Source organism: Engystomops pustulosus, chromosome 2 (genome assembly GCF_040894005.1).
Source record: "Engystomops pustulosus chromosome 2, aEngPut4.maternal, whole genome shotgun sequence".
In the NCBI taxonomy this organism is placed as follows: Eukaryota; Metazoa; Chordata; class Amphibia; order Anura; family Leptodactylidae; genus Engystomops; species Engystomops pustulosus.
In genome coordinates, this window is record NC_092412.1 from 125,171,066 (window position 1) to 125,195,132 (window position 24,067).

The 24,067-nt window shown below is 42.6% G+C and overlaps 1 protein-coding gene and 1 long non-coding RNA gene across 4 annotated transcripts in view; one reads left to right on the forward strand and one right to left on the reverse strand.

Moving 5' to 3' along the window:
• Nucleotides 1-24,067, reverse strand: part of LOC140118405 (uncharacterized) — a 41,681-nt gene that overhangs the window by 13,697 nt on the left and 3,917 nt on the right. The window lies entirely within an intron of this gene.
• The window catches only part of DOC2B (double C2 domain beta), a 452,434-nt gene continuing 439,879 nt past the window's right edge, over nucleotides 11,513-24,067 (forward strand). For all 3 annotated transcript variants that reach the window (XM_072136265.1, XM_072136266.1, XM_072136267.1), the window contains exon 1: nucleotides 11,513-12,059. In XM_072136265.1, coding sequence (XP_071992366.1) covers nucleotides 11,723-12,059 — 337 coding nt within the window. In that variant the 5' untranslated portion in view covers nucleotides 11,513-11,722. The remainder of the gene's footprint in view (nucleotides 12,060-24,067) is intronic.

Consider the following 24,067-nt stretch of genomic DNA (forward strand, 5'->3'; position numbering starts at 1 on the left):
AAAGTCAGACAAAAACACTTTAATAAATGTGGCCCAAATTCTTTTTAATTTATATTATTTCCTGCTTTGTTACACTATTTTATACTTTCAGTATCAAATGAGTTTTCACTCTGCAAAACTACTCAAACATAAAAATGCTTAGTAAATGTGATGTCACCATAAGTTAACTTAAGTAACATGTTATATATGCTATATAGTGAACAGCAAAAAAAAAAAATTATAAAAATCAATTCCAGAGTTATTTTTTTGCTCCCCTCCAAGAAAGGGTTAAAACATCTTCATCACTGCGGTATTATCATCCCAAAATGATATCAGTATAAATTTTATCTTATCCCACAAAAACTAAGTCCTTATAATATTATATTCAGAAAAATCTTGTATGGTACACCTAGAGAAACCCCAACAATTGTAACATCTTTTAGGTCAAATCTGTCTGTGGCAGGAAGATTAATGTACAGGCGGTCCCCTACTTAAGGACACCCGACTTACAGACAACCCATAGTTACAGACGGACCCCTCTGCCCACTGTGACCTCTGGTGAAGCTTTCTGGATGCTTAACTATAGTCTCAGACTGCAATGATCAGCTGTAAGGTGTCTGTACTGAAGCTTTATTGATAATTCTTGGTCCAATTACACCAAACATTTTGAAACTCCAATTGTCACTGGGGCAGAAGAAAAAAAATTGTCTAGAACTTCCATTATAAAATATACAGTTTCGACTTACATACAAATTCAACTTAAGAACAAACCTCCAGACCCTATCTTGTATGTAACCCGGGGACTGCCTGTATACATTATCCAAGGTTACATCTGAGTACACCACTGGGTTAGCATTTAAGGGGAAAAAGAGACAAGATTTGACTTTCCCACAATGCACCCTTTCAACGCCAGCCTAGAGGATAATAGAGTGAAATCAAGGATTTGGTGCACCCAATGTACTCTGCACAGCTTATAGATCCTCTCTTCACCATCTTCGTCTATGGAAAATAAATAAATGGAACATTTGCAGCCAAAACTGCTTACTTATTCACCTTGATAAATTACTTGAGGGGCTAATTTTCCAAAATGTCACTCCTAGGGTTTTTTTTTTCTGGAATCTCAGGGGCCCTGTAAATGTGACATAACACCCGAAATCCGTACCCACAAAATCAAAAAGTCAATTGGCGCTCCTTCCCTTCGGAGCCCCTTTGTGTGCCCATAAAGCAGTATTTTTTGGCCAAATCAAATTTTTTTGCAAAAAAATAAATTTTTCACTTCCGCAAGTCAAAGTGAATTACGTTCCATGAAAAAAATGTAGTCTTAAAATGCTTTCAGGGGTGTACTTTCCAAAATGAACCTTTCAAATACCGTATATCAGGGCAAACTGTTTTAGGCCTATGCAATAGGTAACATCCTCATGTGGTTTATCGCCATACTCAAGAGTATTGGCGTGATTTGTTACTACTTTTTGTTAGGATCAGTGGATCCTCTGGACCACCGCAGGAGATGTAACTAGCCAACACCCGGAACCGGAGCCTAGCGGCACCTGGTATTCACCTGAGCCCGCCGCAAAGCGGGTTGGACTTGCTGCGGCAGGATAGCACTAGGTCGTTCCCAGGTGTGACCAGCCCGCGGTGGCAGCCGAGGCCGAGGTACCTTAGCGGATGACAATCTCGTAGACAGGTCCAGGCACAGGGTCAGGGCAGGCGGCAGAGATGCAACGTCAGATCCAAGTCCGGGGTCAGCAACAGGAGGTCCAGGCAGGTGGGAACGGGAACACAGGCACACGGAACACAGCAACACAGGTAACACAGGACTCAGGAGCGGGAACACACAGGAATACACGGGAACGCAGGAATACATGGGAACGCAGGAATACTCGCTTGGAAGCTTTCTCTAAGGCTATGAGGCACAAAGATCCGGCAAGGAACACAGGAAGAGGCAGGATTCTTAAAGGTGAGGTGTTCAGCCAGTGCACCAATTAGCGGTGCGCTGGCCCTTTAAATTATCGTCCGGAGCCGCGTGCGCGCCCTAGGAGGCGGGGACACGCGCGCACAGCAGTCTGAGGAAGTGCAGGAGCCGGGAGAGGTAAGAGACACCGGGCAGCAGCGGGGTCACATGAAGGAGCACGGATGCGCCCGCGATCCGTGACAGGGATCGCGGGAGCACCCGTGACAGTACCCCCCCCCTTCGGCCTCCCTCTTTTCTTGGGCCTGAGAAAACGTTGGAGCAGGCTCTTGTCTAGGATGTTATCCTCTGGCTCCCAGGATCTCTCCTCAGGACCAAATCCTTTCCAGTCTACCAGAAACAACCGCCTACCTCTCACAGTCTTAGTATCCAGGATCTCTTTCACCTCGAAGACATCGGTGGAATCAGCTTGTGGTACCAGAGGAGGAGTAATTTGTCGGTTGAAGCGGTTGAAGATGACTGGCTTAAGGAGAGAAACGTAGAAAGAATTAGGAATGCGCATGCTGGGAGGCAGACGCAACTTGTAAGCCACCGGGTTGATGCGGCCGAGAATTTCAAATGGACCCAAGAACCGAGGTCCCAATTTATAGCTCGGGATCTTCAGCCGAACATACTTGGCGGACAGCCAGACCTTGTCACCAGGAGCTAAAACAGGGAATGGTCGGCGTCTTTTGTCTGCTTGACGCTTGGTCTGGGCTGTAGCTCGGAGCAATGAGGTGTGGACTTGCTCCCAGATGGCTTTCAGATCACGTACCAGGTCCTCCACAGCAGGAACATCTGCAGACGTAGGTAACGGAAGAGGAGGCCGAGGATGCAGTCCGTAGTCAATAAAAAAGGGAGCAGAACCGGCAGAAGTGGAGTCCAGGGAATTGTAAGAGAACTCCGCCCATGGTAGAAGAGATGCCCAGTCGTCCTGACGGGCAGAGACGAAGTGGCGGAGATAGCAACCTAAAGTCTGATTCACCCTCTCCACTTGGCCGTTAGTCTGTGGGTGATAGGCAGAACAGAAGTCCAAGTTCACCTGCAACTGGTTGCACAAAGATCTCCAGAATTTGGACACAAACTGAACTCCTCGATCCGAGACGATGTGCTGAGGGAGACCATGAAGCCGGAAAATATGCTGGAAGAAGAGGCTGGCGAGACGTGGAGCAGAAGGCAAACCTGGTAGAGGGACAAAGTGAGACATCTTCGAAAAGCGGTCAGTCACCACCCAGATAACGGTGTTGCCAGAAGATGGCGGTAGATCCGTAACAAAGTCCATAGCCACATGAGACCATGGGCTGGTAGGCACGGGTAACGGCAACAGAAGACCAGCAGGTTTAAGTCGTGAAGGCTTGCTGCGGGCACAAGAGGCACAGGAACCCACAAAATCCTGAACGTCTTTGACCAAATCAGGCCACCAGTAGAATCGGGAAATTAAGGCCACAGAGCGCTGCACCCCAGGGTGCCCAGCCACACGAGAAGAATGTCCCCAGGTCAGAATCCTCTTTCGGAGACCAGGTCGCACATAAGTCTTGCCGGGAGACAGCTGCCGGAGGTCCACCGGCGCGGCAAGCACAAGTCTCTCTGGAGGAACAATATGCCTCGGAGCAGAGTCCTCCCCCATAACATCAGAAGCACGGGACAAGGCATCAGCCTTGATGTTTTTCTCTGCAGGGCGAAAATGGATTCGGAAGTCAAAGCGAGAAAAGAAGAGGGACCACCGGGCTTGACGTGGATTCAAACGCTGAGCCGTCTGTAGGTACTGAAGGTTTTTGTGGTCCGTGAAAATGCTGACTGGAAATCGGGCTCCCTCCAGCAGATGACGCCACTCTTCCAAAGCCAGCTTGATGGCTAGAAGCTCCCGATCTCCAATGGAATAATTTCTCTCCGCGGAGGAGAAGGTTTTGGAGAAGAAACCACAAGTGAGTGTTCGTCCCCTGGGACCCTTCTGGGTAAGGACTGCCCCAGCACTCACGGAGGAGGCATCAACCTCCACCAGGAACGGCTTTTCAGTATCCGGTCGTGTAAGGACTGAAGCGGAGGAAAAAGCAGTTTTTAATCTCGTGAAGGCTTCTTCTGCTGCTGGTGGCCAGACACGCGGATTAGCACCCTTTTTCGTAAGCGCCACCATCGGCGCGACCAAAGATGAGAAGTGTGGGATAAATTGCCTATAATAATTAGCAAAGCCCAGAAATCTTTGTATAGCTCGCAGTCCCACTGGGCGTGGCCACTGAAGATAACTTGGCAGGTAACCGCAGATAACTTGGCAGGATCCATATGCAAACCCCTATCAGAATTTATGTAGCCGAGGAATGGAAGGCTCCTCTGATGAAAGTGGCACTTCTCCAGCTTGGCATAGAGGTGGTTTGTCCTGAGGCGGCTGAGAACCTCCCGTACATGAGACTGGTGGGACTCCAGGTTGGCAGAATACACAAGGATGTCGTCCAGGTACACCACGACACAACTGTACAATAAGTCCCGGAAAATATCATTTACAAATTCCTGGAAAACGGCTGGTGCATTACAAAGTCCGAAGGGCATAACTAGATATTCAAAATGCCCATCACGGGTGTTAAAGGCGGTCTTCCACTCGTCACCCTTCCTGATGTGGATGAGGTTGTAGGCCCCACGAAGATCCAATTTGGAAAAAATTCTTGCACCCCGCAGACGATCAAATAGCTCCGTGATAAGCGGCAGAGGATAGCGGTTCTTTACGGTGACCTTGTTAAGACCGCGATAGTCTATACAGGGGCGGAGAGAGACATCTTTTTTGTGACAAAAAAGAAACCAGCACCAGCTGGCGAGGAGGATTTGCGGATGAAACCTCTTTGAAGATTTTCCTTAACATATTCCGACATAGCGGCAGTCTCAGGAACCGAAAGCGGATACACTCGACCCCGTGGTGGAGAAGATCCAGGCAGCAGGTCAATGGGGCAATCATAGGGACGATGTGGAGGAAGGATCTCGGCTTGTTTTTTAGAAAACACGTCTGCAAAGTCCCGATACGGAGCTGGAAGTCCCTCCAGAGACTTGGGAGACAAGGTAGCAGTTCTGACAGGGAACGGATGTGGAACCGTCATGCAGCGTGAGGGACAATCCGGACCCCAACGGAGAATCTCCCCAGAAGACCAGTCCAGAACAGGGGCATGATGCTGCAACCAGGGGAGACCCAGCAGGAGAGTGGAAGTGCACTGTGGCAGCACAAAAAAGGAGAGTCTCTCTTTATGCAATGCACCAACTTGAAGGAGCAGGGGTTCAGTGCGAAACCAGATAGGCACGGAGAGAATCTGGCCACTGACTGAGGCAATGGACAAGGGCTTCTCAAGACGAACCACCGGGAAGTGATGCAGGGCGACAAGTGCAGCATCTACAAAGTTCGCTGTGGAGCCCGAATCCAGGAAAGCAGAAACCTGGACCGGAGTACCGGTGCCAATGCTGAGGAGTACAGGGAGAATCAAGCGTGGAGAAGCTTTATTCACACCTAGGGTCGCTTCTCCTGAGAAGCCTAGGTGCTGGCGTTTCCCGGGCGTTGGGGACGTACAGGGCAAGTCCTGACGAAGTGCTGTGGGCTGGCACAATACATGCACAAGTTCTCCTGACGTCATCTGGAACGCTCTTGTAGAGTGAGCCGGGTTCGGTCAACCTGCATGGGTTCCTCAACAGACGATTCAGGCGGGACCTGGAGCGGCCTTTGGAAGACTGGCGCCAGGCGAGGAATGCGTCTAACACGGCCTTGGGGATACTCGGAGCGTAGTTCCTCAGCTCGCTCCTTAAACCGAACATCAATTCGAGTGGTCAAGGTGATGAGGTCACTCAGAGTAGATGGAAGATCCCGAGCTGCCAGTGCGTCCTTGACCTGTGCAGATAGCCCTTTCTTAAATGTAGCGATGAGGGCTGCATCGTTCCAAGCAAGTTCAGAAGCGTGCGGAATTGAACTGCGTACTCTCCCACCGATGAGTTGCCCTGAAGCAAGTTCAACAATGCAGACTCCGCAGAGGTGGCTCGTGCTGGTTCCTCGAAGACTGACCGGAACTCTGACAGAAACGCAGTGAGGCTAGACACAACCGGGTCATCTCTGTCCCAAAGCGGAGTAGCCCAGGCCAGGGATTTCCCGGAAAGAAGGCTGAGGACAAATGCCACCTTGGACCGCTCTGCGGCAAATTGCGACGGCATGAGTTCTATGTGCAAGGAGCACTGGGTTATGAAGCCCCTGCACATCTTGGGATCTCCATCATACTTGCCGGGCAAAGAGAGGCGTAGCCTAAGTTCAGCAGCAGGAAGATAAGGCGGGGTCGCAGCGGCCGCTTCAGGAGACTGTTGCTGATGTTGGGTAGCAAGTAGTTGTTGTAGCATGGCGGTGACTTGCTCTAGCTGATTCCGCTGTGCTGCAATCTGCCGGGACTGGTGGATCACGATGGTGGCGAGATCAGGCTGACTGGGAGAAGGAGCCTCGGCGGGATCCATGGCCGGATCTTACTGTTAGGATCAGTGGATCCTCTGGACCACCGCGGGATATGTAACTAGCCAACACCCGGAACCGGAGCCTAGCGGCACCTGGTATTCACCTGAGCGCGCCGCAAAGCGGGTTGGACTTGCTGCGGCAGGATACCACTAGGTCGTTCCCAGGTGTGACTAGCCCAGGTGTGACTAGCCCACGGGGACGCGCGCGCACAGCAGTCCGAGGAAGTGCAGGAGCCGGGAGAGGTAAGAGACACCGGGCAGCAGCGGGGGCACATGAAGGAGCACGGATGCGCCGTGACAGGGATCCGTGACAGGGATCGCGGGAGCACCCGTGACACTTTTATCCAGCTTAAATGGTTTGCACTAGTTTTGATAAATGTGGGCATTTATTGCCAAATTTTGAACATTCCAAATAGAACCTCCATTTTGTTTTAAATAGTTTGAGTGGTGCAGATTTATAAGTGGGGTTCTATGTGGGGGTTTATTATATACAGGACTTTCAAAACCTCTATCAAAATACATTTCTGCCTAAAATATTTAATTGAGAAATTTCTTTGAAAATTCTGAAAATTGTAAATCATAAAAAATTATGCCAACATAAAGCAGACATATTGTAAATGATAGTTAATTGCTAATTTGGATGTTAAGACTATCTGAAAACATTTCTGAATATGCAGAACAGTGATGAGCGGTTTGTCTGAATTTCATGACATAATTCAGTTTATAATACAGCCCAGACTTTGGGCTGTACTTTGCGCCCAACACAAACACCCATTGAAGTCAATGGGGACCCAGATTTTTACAACCAAAAATGACAGTAAAATGGGACTATTATGGCACATAGGGCTGAAAAATGGTGGGAATAATAGGTCAGTTGTGCTGCCCACAAATGGGCTAGGAAAAGTATTTCAAATAATAACATAGCACTAAAAAAATATAATAAAAAATAAAATCTAATAAAAAAATTCACAGAGGTTAAAGGTGCTCTGCATGTTCAGACCCAGTTAGTCTCACTGCTCTTACAGTAAAGAATTCCTGTCTATGGCGAAGGTAGAATTGCCTCAGATCTAGATGTAGAGGATGTCCCCTTATCCTGGCCACAGGCCTAGGTAGAAAGAAGGCAGGTAAGAAAATGGGATCCAGCTCACCTCCAGACCCGTTTTGATGTGGATAAGGCATGGCACCAACCTTGCTGTGAAGGTAGACATGTAGCACAAATAATATTACAATGGTCCCGCCAATCTCCGAAAGGACTTCAAGTTTATTAGATCATATTTTCATAAATCCACAGTGCAAACCCAGGAATAGCCAATGTGTTTCAAACGGCTAAACCATTCCTAATCAGACCACGATTGAAGTACCATTAATGATGACCCTTTGTTTTCTATTACTAAGCCAATTGCTTACCCAAATACACAGGTTTTCCCCTATTCCTACTATTCTAATTTTATGTATGAACCGTTTATGCAGCAGTGTTTTAAATGCCTTGAAAAAGTTCAGATTCACAACATCCTCAGCCAGCTGAGACCAGCTGCCACTACTTTAAACAAGCCATGCTTATTGGTCCACGTGTCAATTGTGAGGTGCACCTCAGGACTATTAGCATTGCACAGTGCACATTTGATCTTGTCCACAACCTGTTGATGCAGGGCTGGGGATGGCCTCTCAGGAAAAGTAGTGGCGGCTCGAAACTTCATACTGTGGTACAAGACCTGAGGTTGTGCATGCGATGGGCCAAATTTTCACTTTATCTACATGATTTCTGGGATAGAGAGCTGAACGGATGGTGTAGGCAGCCTTGGTGATGGTGGTGGTAATGGTGGTGGTGGCGGCATCTCCTTCTCTCTTTGTGGAGAGTCAGGTACCCTTGTGACTAGGAAGGTGGTGGAATGGGCTGGACCAACTGAAGTAGAAGGAGTAGTTTTAGATGTTTCCAGGCTTTTTTGGTGTCTCAGCCACTACAGCACATATTTATTTTGAAAGTGTCTGGTCACACATGAAGTGTATAGATTGTTAAGACTTTGGTCACACTTTATGGACTAATGGCACAGGATGTGAATGAGACATGTTCTGTTTTCTGCATTCTGAGAGAAAAAATTTCACACTGCAGACACCCTTTGTTTCCTAGTTTCCTGGGTGCAGGCGGTAGCTGACGATGACATGCATATGGACTGACTGCTGCACCTTGGCCCCCCTTTGCTTGTTTTGCTGGCTGCCTGTGGCTTTCTGGTCACAACTTCTTCATCTTAAGTATCACTGCCTTCTACCCATATCGGATCCTGCCCTCAACGTCGCCCTCCTTCTCCATTTGAACTTTGCAGAAAACAAGAGCCATTGGCAGTTATGTTTCATCTTCATCATCTTAGGTCTCTTTTAGTGCTCCACAACCTACATACTCATCCTTCAATAAAAGTTCTTGTGAATCTTTAAACTCTATCGCTGCTTGTGGGACAGGGGCACATGGATGGGCCATGGGTGTGACTGCTCCATCACTTGGTGGCTTAAACGGCTATGCTACTTTGAAGGAGGGTGAGGTGGAGGGCTCTACACATGCAACTGAGGATGGAAAATTCCACAAAAGTTGATGCACTGCCATTGACCAATGCCTTAACTTTGTGCGGCCTATTGGGGCCTACTAGCACGTGCTGCACAACATGGCGCCTACTTGCACCAAAGAAACACATCCTCTCTTGCAGCACCAGCAACATCACCACCACTAGCAGCAGCACTATGGCCACACTCCTGTCCCTTAACTCCTACTTTTCTCATTTAAAAAGACCTGCAGTACAAAACAATACTGTGACAGGCCCTTTATAATCAAGGTATCACTTGATGCTATTCATTGACATCAAAACTTTTTGGTTATAGTGTTGCTGTGCGCTATTCTGTGACAATAAAACTTTTTGGATAGAATTATTCCTGTGTGGTATTCACAAAATCATATGTACTATTCAATGACACAAGTAACTTTGAAATCTAGGTATGATTGATCATGATGAATTTCCTGGAGCTAAATACTATACCGCGATAACAGTGTCAAGATCCAATATTCTAATAAACTTCCTGTATAATACTTTATAATCAGTAAAATTATCCCTTTGTTGATGCAAGTCTCCAAAGTTCTTATAACGGCAATTATTTCATATTTTCTCCTGTCCCTAATAATAGGAGCCTCATCTTTACACTTCAGTGCTGTGCCAGGGCAATTGATGTTTTTTCAGTAGTCCCTGCCTAGCTAACTGGCCCAATGATGAGTAGCAAGCTCTTCCTTGCCTGTGTGTAATGGCATCTGGATGTGTGACCCTGCTTGTATACTGCGCATCCACACATCATACAATGATCTATCACTGCTAGTCTACAGTTTCAAAACAAACTCAAGGTTTTTAGTTACATTTTGATCAAGTTCTATAAGCCCACTAACCACTCCAGTGTGACCTCACTGTAGTGGGTCCCTGCGCTATGTGTCGCCATCATTTAATCATTTCTCTTATAGGAAGGCTGCCTGTTCTTCCCTAGATAGCTGACAGCCAAGTGAAAAGTATGACAGTGCTGTACTTGACACAGAACTGTTTGCTTTATTTTGCTGTGGATCCCAGACATTTAGAGTTCAGTCATGAATAAGAGCACATGTAGTGCTCGGAACGCGTTGACTTGATTTAGGGTTTTCTGGACAATCAGTGGCATAACTAGGAGAGACATGGCCTCCTAGCAGGCTACTGCATGGGGCCCCCCTTCCCACTTAAAAAAATATACATATTAGTATACTCACACTGTTACAGTTACATATAAATATATTCATGTGCACACACAGCATATACACACATACAGGATCATATGCAACATATTCACATACAGTGTATACAGACACCATATACAATTCACAGATACTGCATATATACATCACAGTATATGTTATATACATATTATGCCGGACATGTGCAGTACAATATAGATATAATGGTGCACATCCTCCATTATTTATTGTGTCAGGTTGGATGAAGGGGCCCCCTGACACTGAGGGGCCCATAGCCGCTGCTATGCCTCCTACCGCTGTAGTTACGCCTCTGTGGACAATGCTTTTAATGCCACAATAACTGCCAATAAAGAATCTTCTTATGAGCTGGATTAGAAAACGTTTTTATTCATTTAGAGTTAAGCACCTGGCATTCAACCCTAATACTGATTTGCAAAGGAAATGTAGTTTTTCATATCAGTACACTTGAATAAAGCATGACAAGCAGGTTAAGTGTGAAGTGAGCATATGCTATGGGACTCACCTTATCTTAGCTTTTAATGCTTATTTCCGAGTTAAGGACGGTAATACACTACCCTAATGATGATATTTGGGATTTTTTGGGATAACGTTCCAAGGGTGATATTACACTATCTTATACACTAAGATCGCCTTTTTGTTTATGTTATTTTATATGTATTTGTTTGATCAGTAGATGTGATTTCCTGTTGAAAGCAGTGGATGTTTTTTCTGTTATAACAATCATGTGAGATGTAGTATACAACCTGTCACCCTGTATCACATTACCATGTCAGCAAGAGAACTCATCCACACTGACTTAAGGTTGCATGTAATTAACACTGTTTTTAATAACAATCTATTTGCACCAGACGTGTAAGTGCAGCAGTCTGTTGTGCTAATTAAAAAAAACTACAATTTTCATTCCAACATTTTGTTCTTGTTTATTTTTTTATTCCATTTAATTGAATTATCTATAATGATTCCCATCATGAAAGTTGTATTCTGTGTATTAACACTGTGTGTTGTGGAAAGTACTTTGTCAGCGTAAGGGTGTCAATGGATGCTAGGAAATGCTAGGACAGAGTAATGTGAAACGGCAGAACCTGCAGCTATTTCTTTCTGCTACTGAGCTGTTTAAGAATCAAGAACTGTCCTTTGTTCTGAAGTCCCTAATTTTGACAGTCACGGAGCCTAATTATGATGCTGGCAGGCTGGAAGGTATAGAGCTACTGAGTCTACCTGACCCATCCCTCATTCCTTTGCTTCCTGTATTTTGCTTGGTTGCTAACAAGTGACATCACCCAATACACACCCCCTCCTGCCTGTCAGTTCTCCTCTCCCTCACGCTTAGGCTTAGCAGTCACTGGGAGGATAAGGATCGTTTGTGGCTGCAGGAAGCTACAGGCACTATGTGAAAGGTGTCTGAAAGTCCAAGCGAGAACAACATAGCCTACAGCATCATCTCTGACCTTCTTTTCCAAGGGAAACATTTTCTTCTTTATGTAGTTGAACTTCAATAAACCACTCTCTTTCTGCAATCCATTCTCTGGTTTGGGTTTTGGAACAGAATCGCATGCATGACACTCCGAAAAGGAGAGAAAATGACCATAAGCATCCAGGAACATATGGCCATTGATGTGTGTCCAGGTCCCATCAAGCCGATCAAACAAATTTCTGACTATTTTCCCCGTTTTCCTCGTGGAATCCCTACCACTGTTACCCGTAGTAACTCCCTAAAATCTAACGTGAGCCAACCATCTGTTAGTCCGTCAGAAAGTTCAAAAGAGGAAGAGGAAGATGTGGACAAATTATTTGGGGCATATGGAGCAGCTTCTACAACCACAACAACTTGCACACTACCTTCTAAACATGAAGAGGAAGTGGACCTGGATGGATATGATTCAGATGACTGCAGTAAGTTGCATGGATACTACTTTCATATGTTGGTTGACAGGTGGGACTATGTTCACGTCACATGATCTTGTCTTATTGACTTATAGAGCGGTAGCTTGTACTTTCTTGAAAAATTGGTTACACTGAAACTTCTAAATTGGTTCCGTTACTAAGGAATGAGTTGGAGCAGCACTCTAATCACCCAGAAAAAAAGAAAGTTATACTATAAAAATATAACCATAAGAAAGTTGTCTGGATATAAACTACATATTTGTTTAACATTTATGTTTTTTTATAAGCGCTAGCCCAGCGGACTTAGTGTTAGGTCATGATATTGAATTTGATGATGCAGATTCCCTATATGATAGTTGTTAAGGGAAAAAGTTAAAAAAATGTTGGCGTTTTTATGTCTGTGGAGTCACTGGGAGATGAGCATAGCTTGTTTGGGAGGCCACCAGTTGCTATCTGGTGCGCACATTGCACAATGCTGTCTTTTTATTTCTCCTGACTGAGTGGAGATTTTCATTCAATGATAAATTGCAGCTGCTTTAAGCCTGCTGATCGGCTAAAGGTACTCGCCTTCCTCCCTGCCTCTCATACAACTGCTCTGCCTTCATCCAGACCAACATCCGCTGTCTATTGTTAAAGGGCTAGAGCAAGATTTCCCTGTCAGCAACTGTTGAATATGATTCCTGCAGATTCACTCATAGATATTGCAATTCCGATGACGTTATTAAGAGTCAGTGTTTGGTTTTGGCTGAAAGATAGACGATTTACAGATAGAAGATCATTTTTCAGGTTGATTCACCTCAGCAATATTAATGTGTGGACAGCTTTATGAAAACTGAAATTGCATGTGTGTTATCAATGGTAGACATGAAATGCTGTATAGAATCATATCAACCCAAAACACACAACTTTATAGAAGATAACATATAAAACATATTACAACTAAGAATGATATACAGAAGTGATGAGCATATAAAGCTTAACATCACAGGATAAAGAGTTGTATTGGTGTTATGGGGTTTCTACGGGGGTTTTGACAGTATCATGATTTAGAATGAGACCCTGCAGATCCTCTGCATGAGAGCAATGGAACACCTTGATCATGTATGTGCATTTCTCAGAAGCCTTTAAAATCTAATGTTCTGTCTTCAGTAGGACTCTTTCAATTTAAAACATATTCCTGGAGAACCTAGAGATTTTACCCTGTTTGCCCTTCTGTATGATGGTCAGGCTATAATTGAGTAATCCCGTCATGTGAAGGGGATCTCCAGGCCTATAATGTAATTCATCTCTGGAGGCTTCCTGTTCCCGTCTTTGCTTTAGATTCAACACATCCTAATAGATGCTATACAGTCAAACGATTGATGTTGATTTTGTCAATTAAAAGGCATTATGTTACACTCCCCATTGAGGTTGTTTCATAGGATAACTACTTGGCTATAATTCAGTTTATTTTTGGAAAGATATCAGACTGTGCATATGTTACATTAGTTCAATTGCCTGGATGTAACTATGTAATCCTAAAAGTAGATTACTTGCCTTTGTAGCTGGATGCATCCTATATCAATAAATAGCATCCACCAGCAGCTTTAGGAAATGTCTGAGTAGATTTTTTTCTAGATGATATCACCCTTGATTACAAGAGATGGTTTGTGTGGATGGCACGATTTGTATTTGCAACTCATGGATCAGTTATTACCTGCAGGCTCCTAACAGCTGAGCCACATCCACAGCTTGGAGATGAAAGGACATATATTTTCTTTTTCAATTTCATTTACCATTATCTTTTGTGAAGAAGAAAATCTCAACGTGTTTCTTGAGTCTCATAAAAAGCCTTTTTGTCTTGCACATGCCAGGTAAACAGTCAGTTGTCATTTCAGTCTAATGATTTGCCACTTCTCCACTAGGTTAATCCCGGTTTAGCATAATAACTTGTAGGAATCATCTTGTCAACAATGCCCACATTTAACTGACTAGTAATCCCTCATGCATCTTATGTGCTGGTAGTATGCCCTTACCTGGGCCTGCCAGTGTCTTGACAAGATATGATTCCCATTAACAACAAGAACTATGATCAATACAATATTGTCAGAAAAAATAGGAAACGCTATATTCACAGCGATAATTGAATGTTTGTGTCTACTGAACTCCAGGACAAGAGTTTTTATAGTAGAAAAACAGAAAAGTTTATTGAAGACATGTAAGACTCAGGTCAGGTTCTTACTGACAGCACAATCATGTTCCTATTTGGTTGGTAGAAGGTGACACTTGCTGCTTATGTATAGAGGTTGTAATGGTTCAAAGTGCCTGACAGGGCTATCACTCCCTCGTTGATGATGTGGAAAAGTCACATTGGAAATGTTTAATTCAGCCTTTTCCCATAAAAAGGAAGAGATTAAAAACTCTGCTTTTTATTTATTTTACCGGATATGTGTCAAACTGATTTTTTTTTTTAATTGTCAATAATGGAATCACCATCAGATGTGGCTCCATGATGATGCACAATATTCTGCTCTAGAATAAAGCATTATGCCTTGAAAGCACAACATGTTCTCATGGGGTTTTGTAGCAATAATTGTACCCCAGTCTCTACCATCAAAAAATCAATGCACATGAAAAATGTGCGGCGTGGCCTCAAAACCACTAAAATAGACAAATCACCAGGCCCAGATGGCTTACACTCCCGGGTATTGATGTATTGATGTACTATGATAGACAGGCAATTATTCATAATATTGAAGATTCCTTAAGGACAGCTTCTGTTCCACAGGACTGGGGCATAGAAAATGTGGTACCAATATACAAGAAAGGATCAAAAACAGATCCTGAAAACTACTGACCTGTGAGTTTAACTGCACCTGTGGGGAACATATTTTCATTTTCTCACATTGGACTGAAGTTGCCAATGGCACAGGTGTCAGTGTTGGGCCTTCTTCTTTTAAATACTTTTGTTAATAACCTCATGAAGGATATATACAGTACAGTTTCAATATTTGTAGATGATACTAATCTCTGTAAAGTAATTAAAACAGAGACTGATAGTATAACATTACAGATGGATTTGTGGAAGCTTTGTAATTGGTCAGAGAAATTGCTTATGAGGTTTAAAGTAGATAAATGTGACGTTCTACACTTTGGTTATGACCAAAGCAAGGCAGCTGCAAATAAAGCAAACAAAATTATAGGATGTAGTAAGAGAGTAATAGATTCTCACGATAATCAGTTTTGGGTGCCAGTGTGTAAAAAGGAGAGCGACCAAGATTATTATGAGAATAGAGGGCCAAGAATGCAAGGACAGATAACTAAACTTGGAGCTATTCAGCTTAGAAGAAAGACGGCTGAGGGAGAACCTCATTACAATGTACAAATACCTGAACGGGCAGTACAAGGATCTCTCCAAAGATCTTTTTATACCTAGGCCTGTGGCCAGGGCAAGGGGGCATCCACTATGCCATTAGACTATGACTATGACATGGGACTGCTAACATATCTTTAGACATGACAAAAGGATTCTGTCACGCACCTCAAGTCCTACCCAAGGCATTAAATAGTGTAGCATTATTGCCCAAAGTTCTTGATGTCATGTGGTATTGCAGTGCAAACATTGAAGTCCCTGGAAGCAATATAACACCAGCCTTTATGAAACAACCATAAAAGGTCAACACAAAAAATGGGCTAGGTACATGAATTGTAAATACTCTAGAATGCCAAGCACAGCAGTGATGCTTATACTAATATGAGCATGATACATCTGACATTTTCAAAATGTTAAGTATGAAGGTATTAGAGTTAACACATCTGTTTGGATATCACACAGCAAATAATTATCAATAGATTTGAAGCATACCCTTATTCAGTTCATTTTCCTCTAAGTGCTCTAGTTCATTAAAATAAAGTATGCTAAAATACATAAAATAAAACACTTTGTGTTTTTTAACTTTCTGGCAGAAAAACACATTGCCCTCCATTAGTTTCAGTGACAATAACAGCAAGTTCTGTACATAAGAAATAAATCTTAATCTTTTTGCATATTAAAAATTGGATACAGTACTAAATACAAAATGTACTTATCATCTAAATGTACCATCAATAGGTATGAAAACTGGCAGCCACGCACAGTGCAAGAGGAGGAGTTGCAGTGGAAGTGGCTTGATAGGTATTACCTTCTGGGTTGACACTGCTTGCTACTGGGATAATCTGCCAGGGGGGTGTATTAAGGATACTTAAAGAGAACCTTTTACCAGAAATGTAATTTTTGGCTGGTGTCAGGTTCCAATAGCCTTTGCTATGCTGATTTTAAAATGCCTCAGCATTTTGAATCATTTCGGTACTTTATATAACTTTAATTTACATTATCTGGCTTACTACAAGCAACGTGTCGTGAGTCCCGGGTGATGGGCAGCTGCAGCTCCTCATGCACCACTCCACACCATCCCCTACCCTGCCTACTCAATGCACATGACAAGAAGTGGGCAGGGGTGAGGGGCTGCATGAGTGTGGAGGATTGGACTGGCACAGGCACACACAGGCTAGCCCCCTGGGACATACCACATGCTGCTGGCAGCCAGGTAATGGGAATTAAACTTACATAAACTACTGAAATAATTTTGAATGCTCACAAAGACATTTTTATACTCAGCATAGCATACAGTGGTGTAACAACAGCTGCTACAGGCCCTAGCACAGGGGGGCCATGATGTGGCTGTGGATATGGATGTGCGTAGTATAATTTATTAACTAGCTACCACCAGCCTGCCCCCTATGTCTCTGCTGGCAGGAGGCTAGAGCCCTGATTTAATGAGCAGGACCCGGACAGGCAGCCAAATCATAATTTGTTAATGATGTGCTCCCGGGTCCGTCCCACTGGCCCGGGGGCACATCATTAACCAATTATAATCTGGCTGTCCATTCCAGCCTGCCCATCTCATAGGCGGCCTGCCCGCCCTCTCCTATGCTGTCTCCTTACTGGTCGCGACCCCACCACCACGTACCACGACCCAACCCCACTTTGCAGGCGTGACTCAAGGAAGAGGGACATCCAGCGATAAAGGTGGGTGAGTATAATTAATACATATGTAAATACATGTGTATGTGTTTGTGTGTGTGTAAATATATGCTATATACACTCACCGGCCACTTTATTAGGTACACCATGCTAGTAATGGGTTGGACCCCCTTTTTCCTTCAGAACTGCCTCAATTCTTCATGGCATAGATTCAACAAGGTGCTGGAAGCATTCCTCAGAGATTTTGGTCCATATTGACATGATGGCATCACACAGTTGCCGCAGATTTGTCGGCTGCACATCCATGATGTGAATCTGCCGTTCCACCACATCCCAAAGATGCTCTATTGGATTGAGATCTGGTGACTGTGGAGGCCATTTGAGTACAGTGAACTCATTGTCATGTTCAAGAAACCAGTCTGAGATGATTCCAGCTTTATGACATGGCGCATTATCCTGCTGAAAGTAGCCATCAGATGTTTGGTACATTTTGGTCATAAAGGGATGGACATGGTCAGCAACAATACTCAGGTAGGCTGTGGCGTTGCAACTATGCTCAATTGGTACCAAGGTGCCCAAAGAGTGCCAAGAAAATATTCCCCACACCATGACACCACCACCACCAGCCTGAACCGTTGATACAAGGCAGGATGGATCCATGCTTCCATGTTGTTGACGCCAAATTCTGACCCTACCATCCGAATGTCGCAGCAGAAATCAAGACTCATCAGACCAGGCAACATTTTTCCAATCTTCTACTGTCCAATTAAGATGAGCTTGTGCAAATTGTAGCCTCAGTTTCCTGTTCTTAGCTGAAAGGAGTGGCACCCGGTGTGGTCTTCTGCTGCTGTAGCCCATCTGCCTCAAAGTTCGACGTACTGTGCGTTCAGAGATGCTCTTCTGCCTACCTTGGTTGTAACGGGTGGCGATTTGAGTCACTGTTGCCTTTCTATCAGCTCGAACCAGTCTGCCCATTCTCCTCTGAACTCTGGAATCAACAAGGCATTTCCGCCCACAGAACTGCCGCTCACTGGATGTTTTTTCTTTTTCGGACCATTCTCTGTAAACCCTAGAGATGGTTGTGCGTGAAAATCCCAGTAGATCAGCAGTTTCTGAAATACTCAGACCAGCGCTTCTGGCACCAACAACCATGCCACGTTCAAAGGCACTCAAATCACATTTCTTCCCCATACTGATGCTCGGTTTGAACTGCAGGAGATTTTCTTGACCATGTCTACATGCCTAAATTCAGTTGCCACCATGTGATTGGCTGATTAGAAATTAAGTGTTAACGAGCAGTTGGACAGGTGTACCTAATAAAGTGGCCGGTGAGTATATGTTGTATATACTGGATGCACGTGTATAAATGTCATATATCTGTGTGTAAATTTTATATACTGGATGTATGTGTTTATATGTGCTGTACATGTGTGTGTGCTATATACTGAATGTGTGTGTATGGATATCTAATACATAAAGCTGAGTGTAAGCTGAGTGTGAGCCGAAATTTTCACCCTCGCTTTACAATATCCACTTATTTACCACCACATACAGGAGCCATTGTCTGCTGCTGTTGCTGTGGCAGTTAGAAGTTGAGCTGTGACTGGTTGCTATTCTGCCACAGGTCATTAATATGAGCTCTGAGCTTTGATTGGTTACTATAGGCAATGAGTATAAGATTCTTATGTATGAGGTAAGATGGATAGAAACAGAGAGACAAGCAGGCTGTGACTGGGACTGACTGACAGACAGGATGTTACAGGTACTGACAGACTGTGACAGGGGTTAACAGATAGGCTGTGACAGGGCCTGAGACAGGCTGTGACAGGGCCTGAGACAGGCTGTGACAGAGACTGACAGTCAGACAGGCTGTGACAAGGCCTGAGAAAGGCAGGCTGTGACAGGGACTGACAGACAGGCTGTGACAGGGACTGCGGTGCTACCCACTCAGACACCGTGCCGTCTTGATCTTTCTACAATTCTGAAAGCTGGTGTTTCTGTTTTAAGTTAATTAAGTCAATTCATTGATCACATTGAGGACATTCATAAATCCTGCACTGTCCACTAAGCTCAATGATTCTTGTAATTGAGCAATTGCTATAATTATTACAAATACAGTGGAACCTTGGATTATGAGCATGATTTGTTCCGAGAACATGCTTGTAATCCAAATCTCTAATATATCAAAGCACGTTTTTCTGTAAGAAATCATTGAAACACAGACTATTGGTTTCACAATGGCTGAATATCTTGGATTACAAGCAGAATTCTTGCCTTTAATCCAAACCACTTGTTTATCAAAGCTAGTTTTCCTGCAGGAAATCATTTAAGCACCGATGATTTGTTCCACACCACAATAATATTTCATATGTATTAAATATATTAAGTCCCTTTATTTCCTCTACTTCTTCAATATTGTGTTATGCAGTTTTGTAAGAGAGGGAGGTACAGTAAAGTATAGCTTTGGGAGGGCTCACATAATGCCAAATTCTTCCTGACCTCTGGTAAATTGGTGCGTATCATCAGGTGCACAGCATAAAATCAATAGAGCATGGCCATATGTTATTATGATGTACAAATGCAAAGGCTACCAATATCCTTTTCTTCTGTTTGATGTCCATGTCTCTAGCATCACCAACCTGGCTATCCAAGTATAAATGCCATTTTAAGTTTCCCAACTGGGTAACCCAAGTAAATAAATTGTATTACAGAATATCTTCAGCTATTTTTGGGGTTTTAAGCCATAATATTTTGTTTTTCAATCAACCTAGATTTGCAAGTGTTTGTTACATACATCTACACTATATATAATATATATGTTGAGTACATTTTATGCAGCATTAATAGCATAACTTTGTTTTTGGGGTCAAAGAGATAATAACAATTAACATATAAAGATTTGTTTTTATTTATTAATATTTTTGCATCTTTGTAGGGTACTCATCTGAGCAAAGACATTTAATTTAACCCCTTAACAACCTTGCCCTTTTTTGTTTATTCATTTCCATTTTTCACTCCCCACCTTCAAAAATATATAACTTTTTTTATTTTTCCATGTAAAGAGCTGTGTATGGGCTTGTTTTCTGCATAACAAATTGCAATTCATAGTGACAGTATTGAATATTTCATGCTTGTACTGGGAAACAGGAAAAAAGTTCAAAATGCAGTGAAAATGGACTTTGGGCACTATTTTTCATTACGGAGTTAAACTCAGTGTTTATGATTTTTACTATTTACTTATATTTATATAAAGGTTTTTTATTATTATTTTTTTTTTACTTTTTTTATTTTTACTCTCACTATTTTTTCAGCCTCCCTAGGATACTTTTTACTTTAACCCTAGGGTGTCTGATCGATCCTACTATATACTGCCATAATACAGTAAGGCAGTATATGGGGATTATCCACCTCATTCATTAAAATGTGCAAATCGCACATTGTATTGAATGGGTTAAAACGACCAATCGCCGCTCCCTGATGACATCACGTTGAAAGTCTGGTTAAGTTTATTAACTTTACACCATCTTTTTGTTGGCTCAACGGTGGCTCTTTTGGATGATTTGTTGCACAACCAAGCTCTCAACCTCTTACAAGGTCACAATCCTTGTCAGAAAAATGTCTAACAAGTGTCTAAAACTGTTGATGAAAGTAGCACAAGGCATTTTTTACTAATTATGAGGAGTATGCCATGTTTTTGTCAGAAACAAACTGATAAATAATCCCCTCAATGTCTGATATATTCGGTACAGTGAACAGTTGAATTGGTATGTGCTTAAAAAGACCATATGCTTCAGTAATGGCTTATAAGTGTTGGGATCATTTCAGATTTTGATTCACTGCATTTAACAGAATGCATGTGATTGTCCTTTTGTAAAAAAAGAAATAAAATTTTGATTTCAGTATTGGAACATAAATGAGCCTAAATTGTCCACAAATGGACACATAACATCATTAAACTAGTATTATCATTGGTGTGGAGAGAAGTGAAACATAAAAAATATGAAATGTGTACTGATCATTAATTCTCAAGCCCCGAGGCTGCTTTCTGCATTAGTGAAAAACAGTTCTTAACTGCATATCGGCCCTAAATGTGGCTCAGACTACTTCATCAGCCGCCTTGATACAACTTTTTTGTATTTTGTTGGACAAAGAACATCCTAATGTGTGTTTCCTATGATTTAAAGGACATCTACCATAAGTTCCCTTCTTCTTTTATTATAACTCTATAAGCCACGATTGTGGAAATATAGGGGGAAATTTATCTTATGACTGTCTGTTTTGACTAGATTTTGTTTTTTCCGTCTGCTACTTTGGTGATTTGACAATCTCATTTTTTCCTTGTGTCAATTTTTTTTTCCAGATCTCTTTTTTAGACATTTGTTACAGATATCTCAAAAATGTTGCACAAATGTCTCGAGTCATTTCTTTCCATTTTTTAAGTTCTCCTCGGTATGGTTTCATCTGGAGTTTTTTTTGCCAAAAAATGTTGCAAACTGTTGCAGACAATTTGTCATTTGCGACATTAAGCACATCTGGAACAGACAATAAATGTGTCTTAATGATTTCAAAATATCCCCAAAAAGGCGAAAAAATTGCAATGCGCCAAAAAAAGTCTCAAAAAATGCAGAAAAAACAGGAAGACAAATAAACATAAATTACCCCTATAGAGTTAGAAAAGTTATGCTAATTACTCTAGGGTGCTCAGGCTATGTCACCCGGGCGCCTCAGAGAGCCTTGTATTTTGATTGATGCACTCCCACCATTGCGCTAGCGGTTCCCCCACTAGTGACGAGGGTGACTGGGCAGTACTTTTATAATTCTATATTTCCGAAATCGCAGAACTTTGTATTTGGACACATCTACCATCAGTAATCTGATAGTAGATGTCCTTTAACTTTAGTAAAATATGTATCTTGATAGTTTACTTTGGTTAAAATACATTAGATAAGTCAAGATAATTTTCTTACAATGTGAATTCCACCACTGAAAGCATTTTATGGTTGATAGACGCAGTAGAATCTAGAGTTGTAACATACGTATTGAATTACTTATCTTGTACAGAACCTGAATTACAACCCAAAACTATATTCACAATTGTGCAGGTTTCAGAGCTAAAATCACCCCAAGCTATCTGCTGTCTCAATGTCTGCACAAAGCTTCCTCTGCAAATTGTCATTCTAAGCAGTGTCTTCCTGACAATAAGCTCTTTAAAGCATTCGATAATAGTAATATTAATTAGGAATAAATTATTATTCCTGTTGTGTATAAGAAGATTAACTAAGCTAAGTCTTTCTATTACCAATACAAATTTGCATAAAACTCTCTATAAAAAGACTGTTTTTACTTTTCAATGTAATCTAAAAAGTTTTTACTTTTGTGTTTGAAATTTTAAAACAAAAGAACAGACAACTATCATGCTATGATATAGACAGCTATAGTCGAACTTAACATTTCGAGATGAAATTGAATGTTATATCAACATTAGGAAGTTTTAGCTAATTTCTCAGCTAAGTAGCACACAAATGGCATATCATTTACCCACATCACATTAGGAGTATCTGTTTACACTAGTAACTGTTTGAGCATGAATCTAAAGGACCCCAAAAAGGGTACTTCCTCCTCTAGTTCCTGGTTCCTGTGTAACCTCTTCCACCTGTTGACCAATACTTCTAGCTAGACCTTAGTCTCACATTAAGTGACCCACTGCTGCCAATCATTGACCTAAATAGGCCTGAAGATGTCACTTGCTGTACTTCACCAATACCATGAAGGCCAATGATTGTCTATAGTGGGTCTCATGTCCACCAGAACTTTTGGCCTAAGTGTGGGTGAAGTTTGGCCATAGTAAAGTGTTCCAACTTAATTTTTACCTCAGCTATCCCATGGGGGAGAAAGCCTTGCCGAACCATGAGGGTGTGAGGAAGTCTGGTGTACAACTCGAGGGGAAGTCAGGGTTTTCTGTAATTGGTGTCATAGGACTGTCGGAAATCAAATAGTTACAAATTGTCACACAATCATCTAAGTGACTTCAACACCTGAGACGCAAGAAAGGGCATTCTAGAAATGTGGTGGTTTAGGTAAATGTATATAGCAGAGCATGGGAGCATGGTCAAGGGGGGAGAAATGTGTTCCTCCAGGTGCACCCATAGTTTTCTGTCCCTTATGCTGGATCAAGTCCAATACATGGGACAAGATAGCTGCTAGATTGTAATACCTGTAGTCCATAAATTCCAGTCCTCCCTAAAGTTTCATAGGAATTGCTCTGGCAATACTACGGGAGAGCTAGTCCACAGGAATCTGTTTAGTGTGTCTGCCAGATTAACATAGTTTGGAATAAGTATAGGATAGCATCTTGACACAGTAAGTTCTACCTACCATGAATTTTGTTTTTAAAGCCCAGTTTGTCAGGGTATCTGTAATCTACGTAAGGAAGCACCATAGTTGTATTTGTATGAGGTAGGGAGATTAGCTGGAATATAAATACCCAGATCTGTGAGTTTGTTCGTACACTAAAAAAAGGATATCTATTCGTAAGTCACAAATAACAAAAGGGGCTAACCCTATCCCCAAGGCAACACATTTATTGTTATTGATTTGGTGATTGCTAAAGTAGCCAAAGGTGTTAACAGTGTCCATCAGTGCTGGTACAGAGGTGGCAGGATCCATGAGATACAATTGCATGTCATTCACAAATGCCAAACATTTGTAGGAATGTCCAGTGATACTCATAATAGATACTTGGGAGTGAACAGCTATCAGGACGTACTCGGTAATCAGGCCAAACAAGAGCGGGGATAAGGGGCATTCTTGGAGAGTGCCATTTCCTATAGTTAATTCGGTATCATACTGGGCTAGCATGCCAGGCCTGGTTCACACCTGTGGAAATTTCACTTTTAAGACCATTTTGTGATCAACAGTTAAGCATATATATATAAGCCTATTTTATAAGTGACCAAGTGGAACTAGTTTTTATATTGTTATTATATTTTCCTGCTGAATAGCTAGACATGGGTGT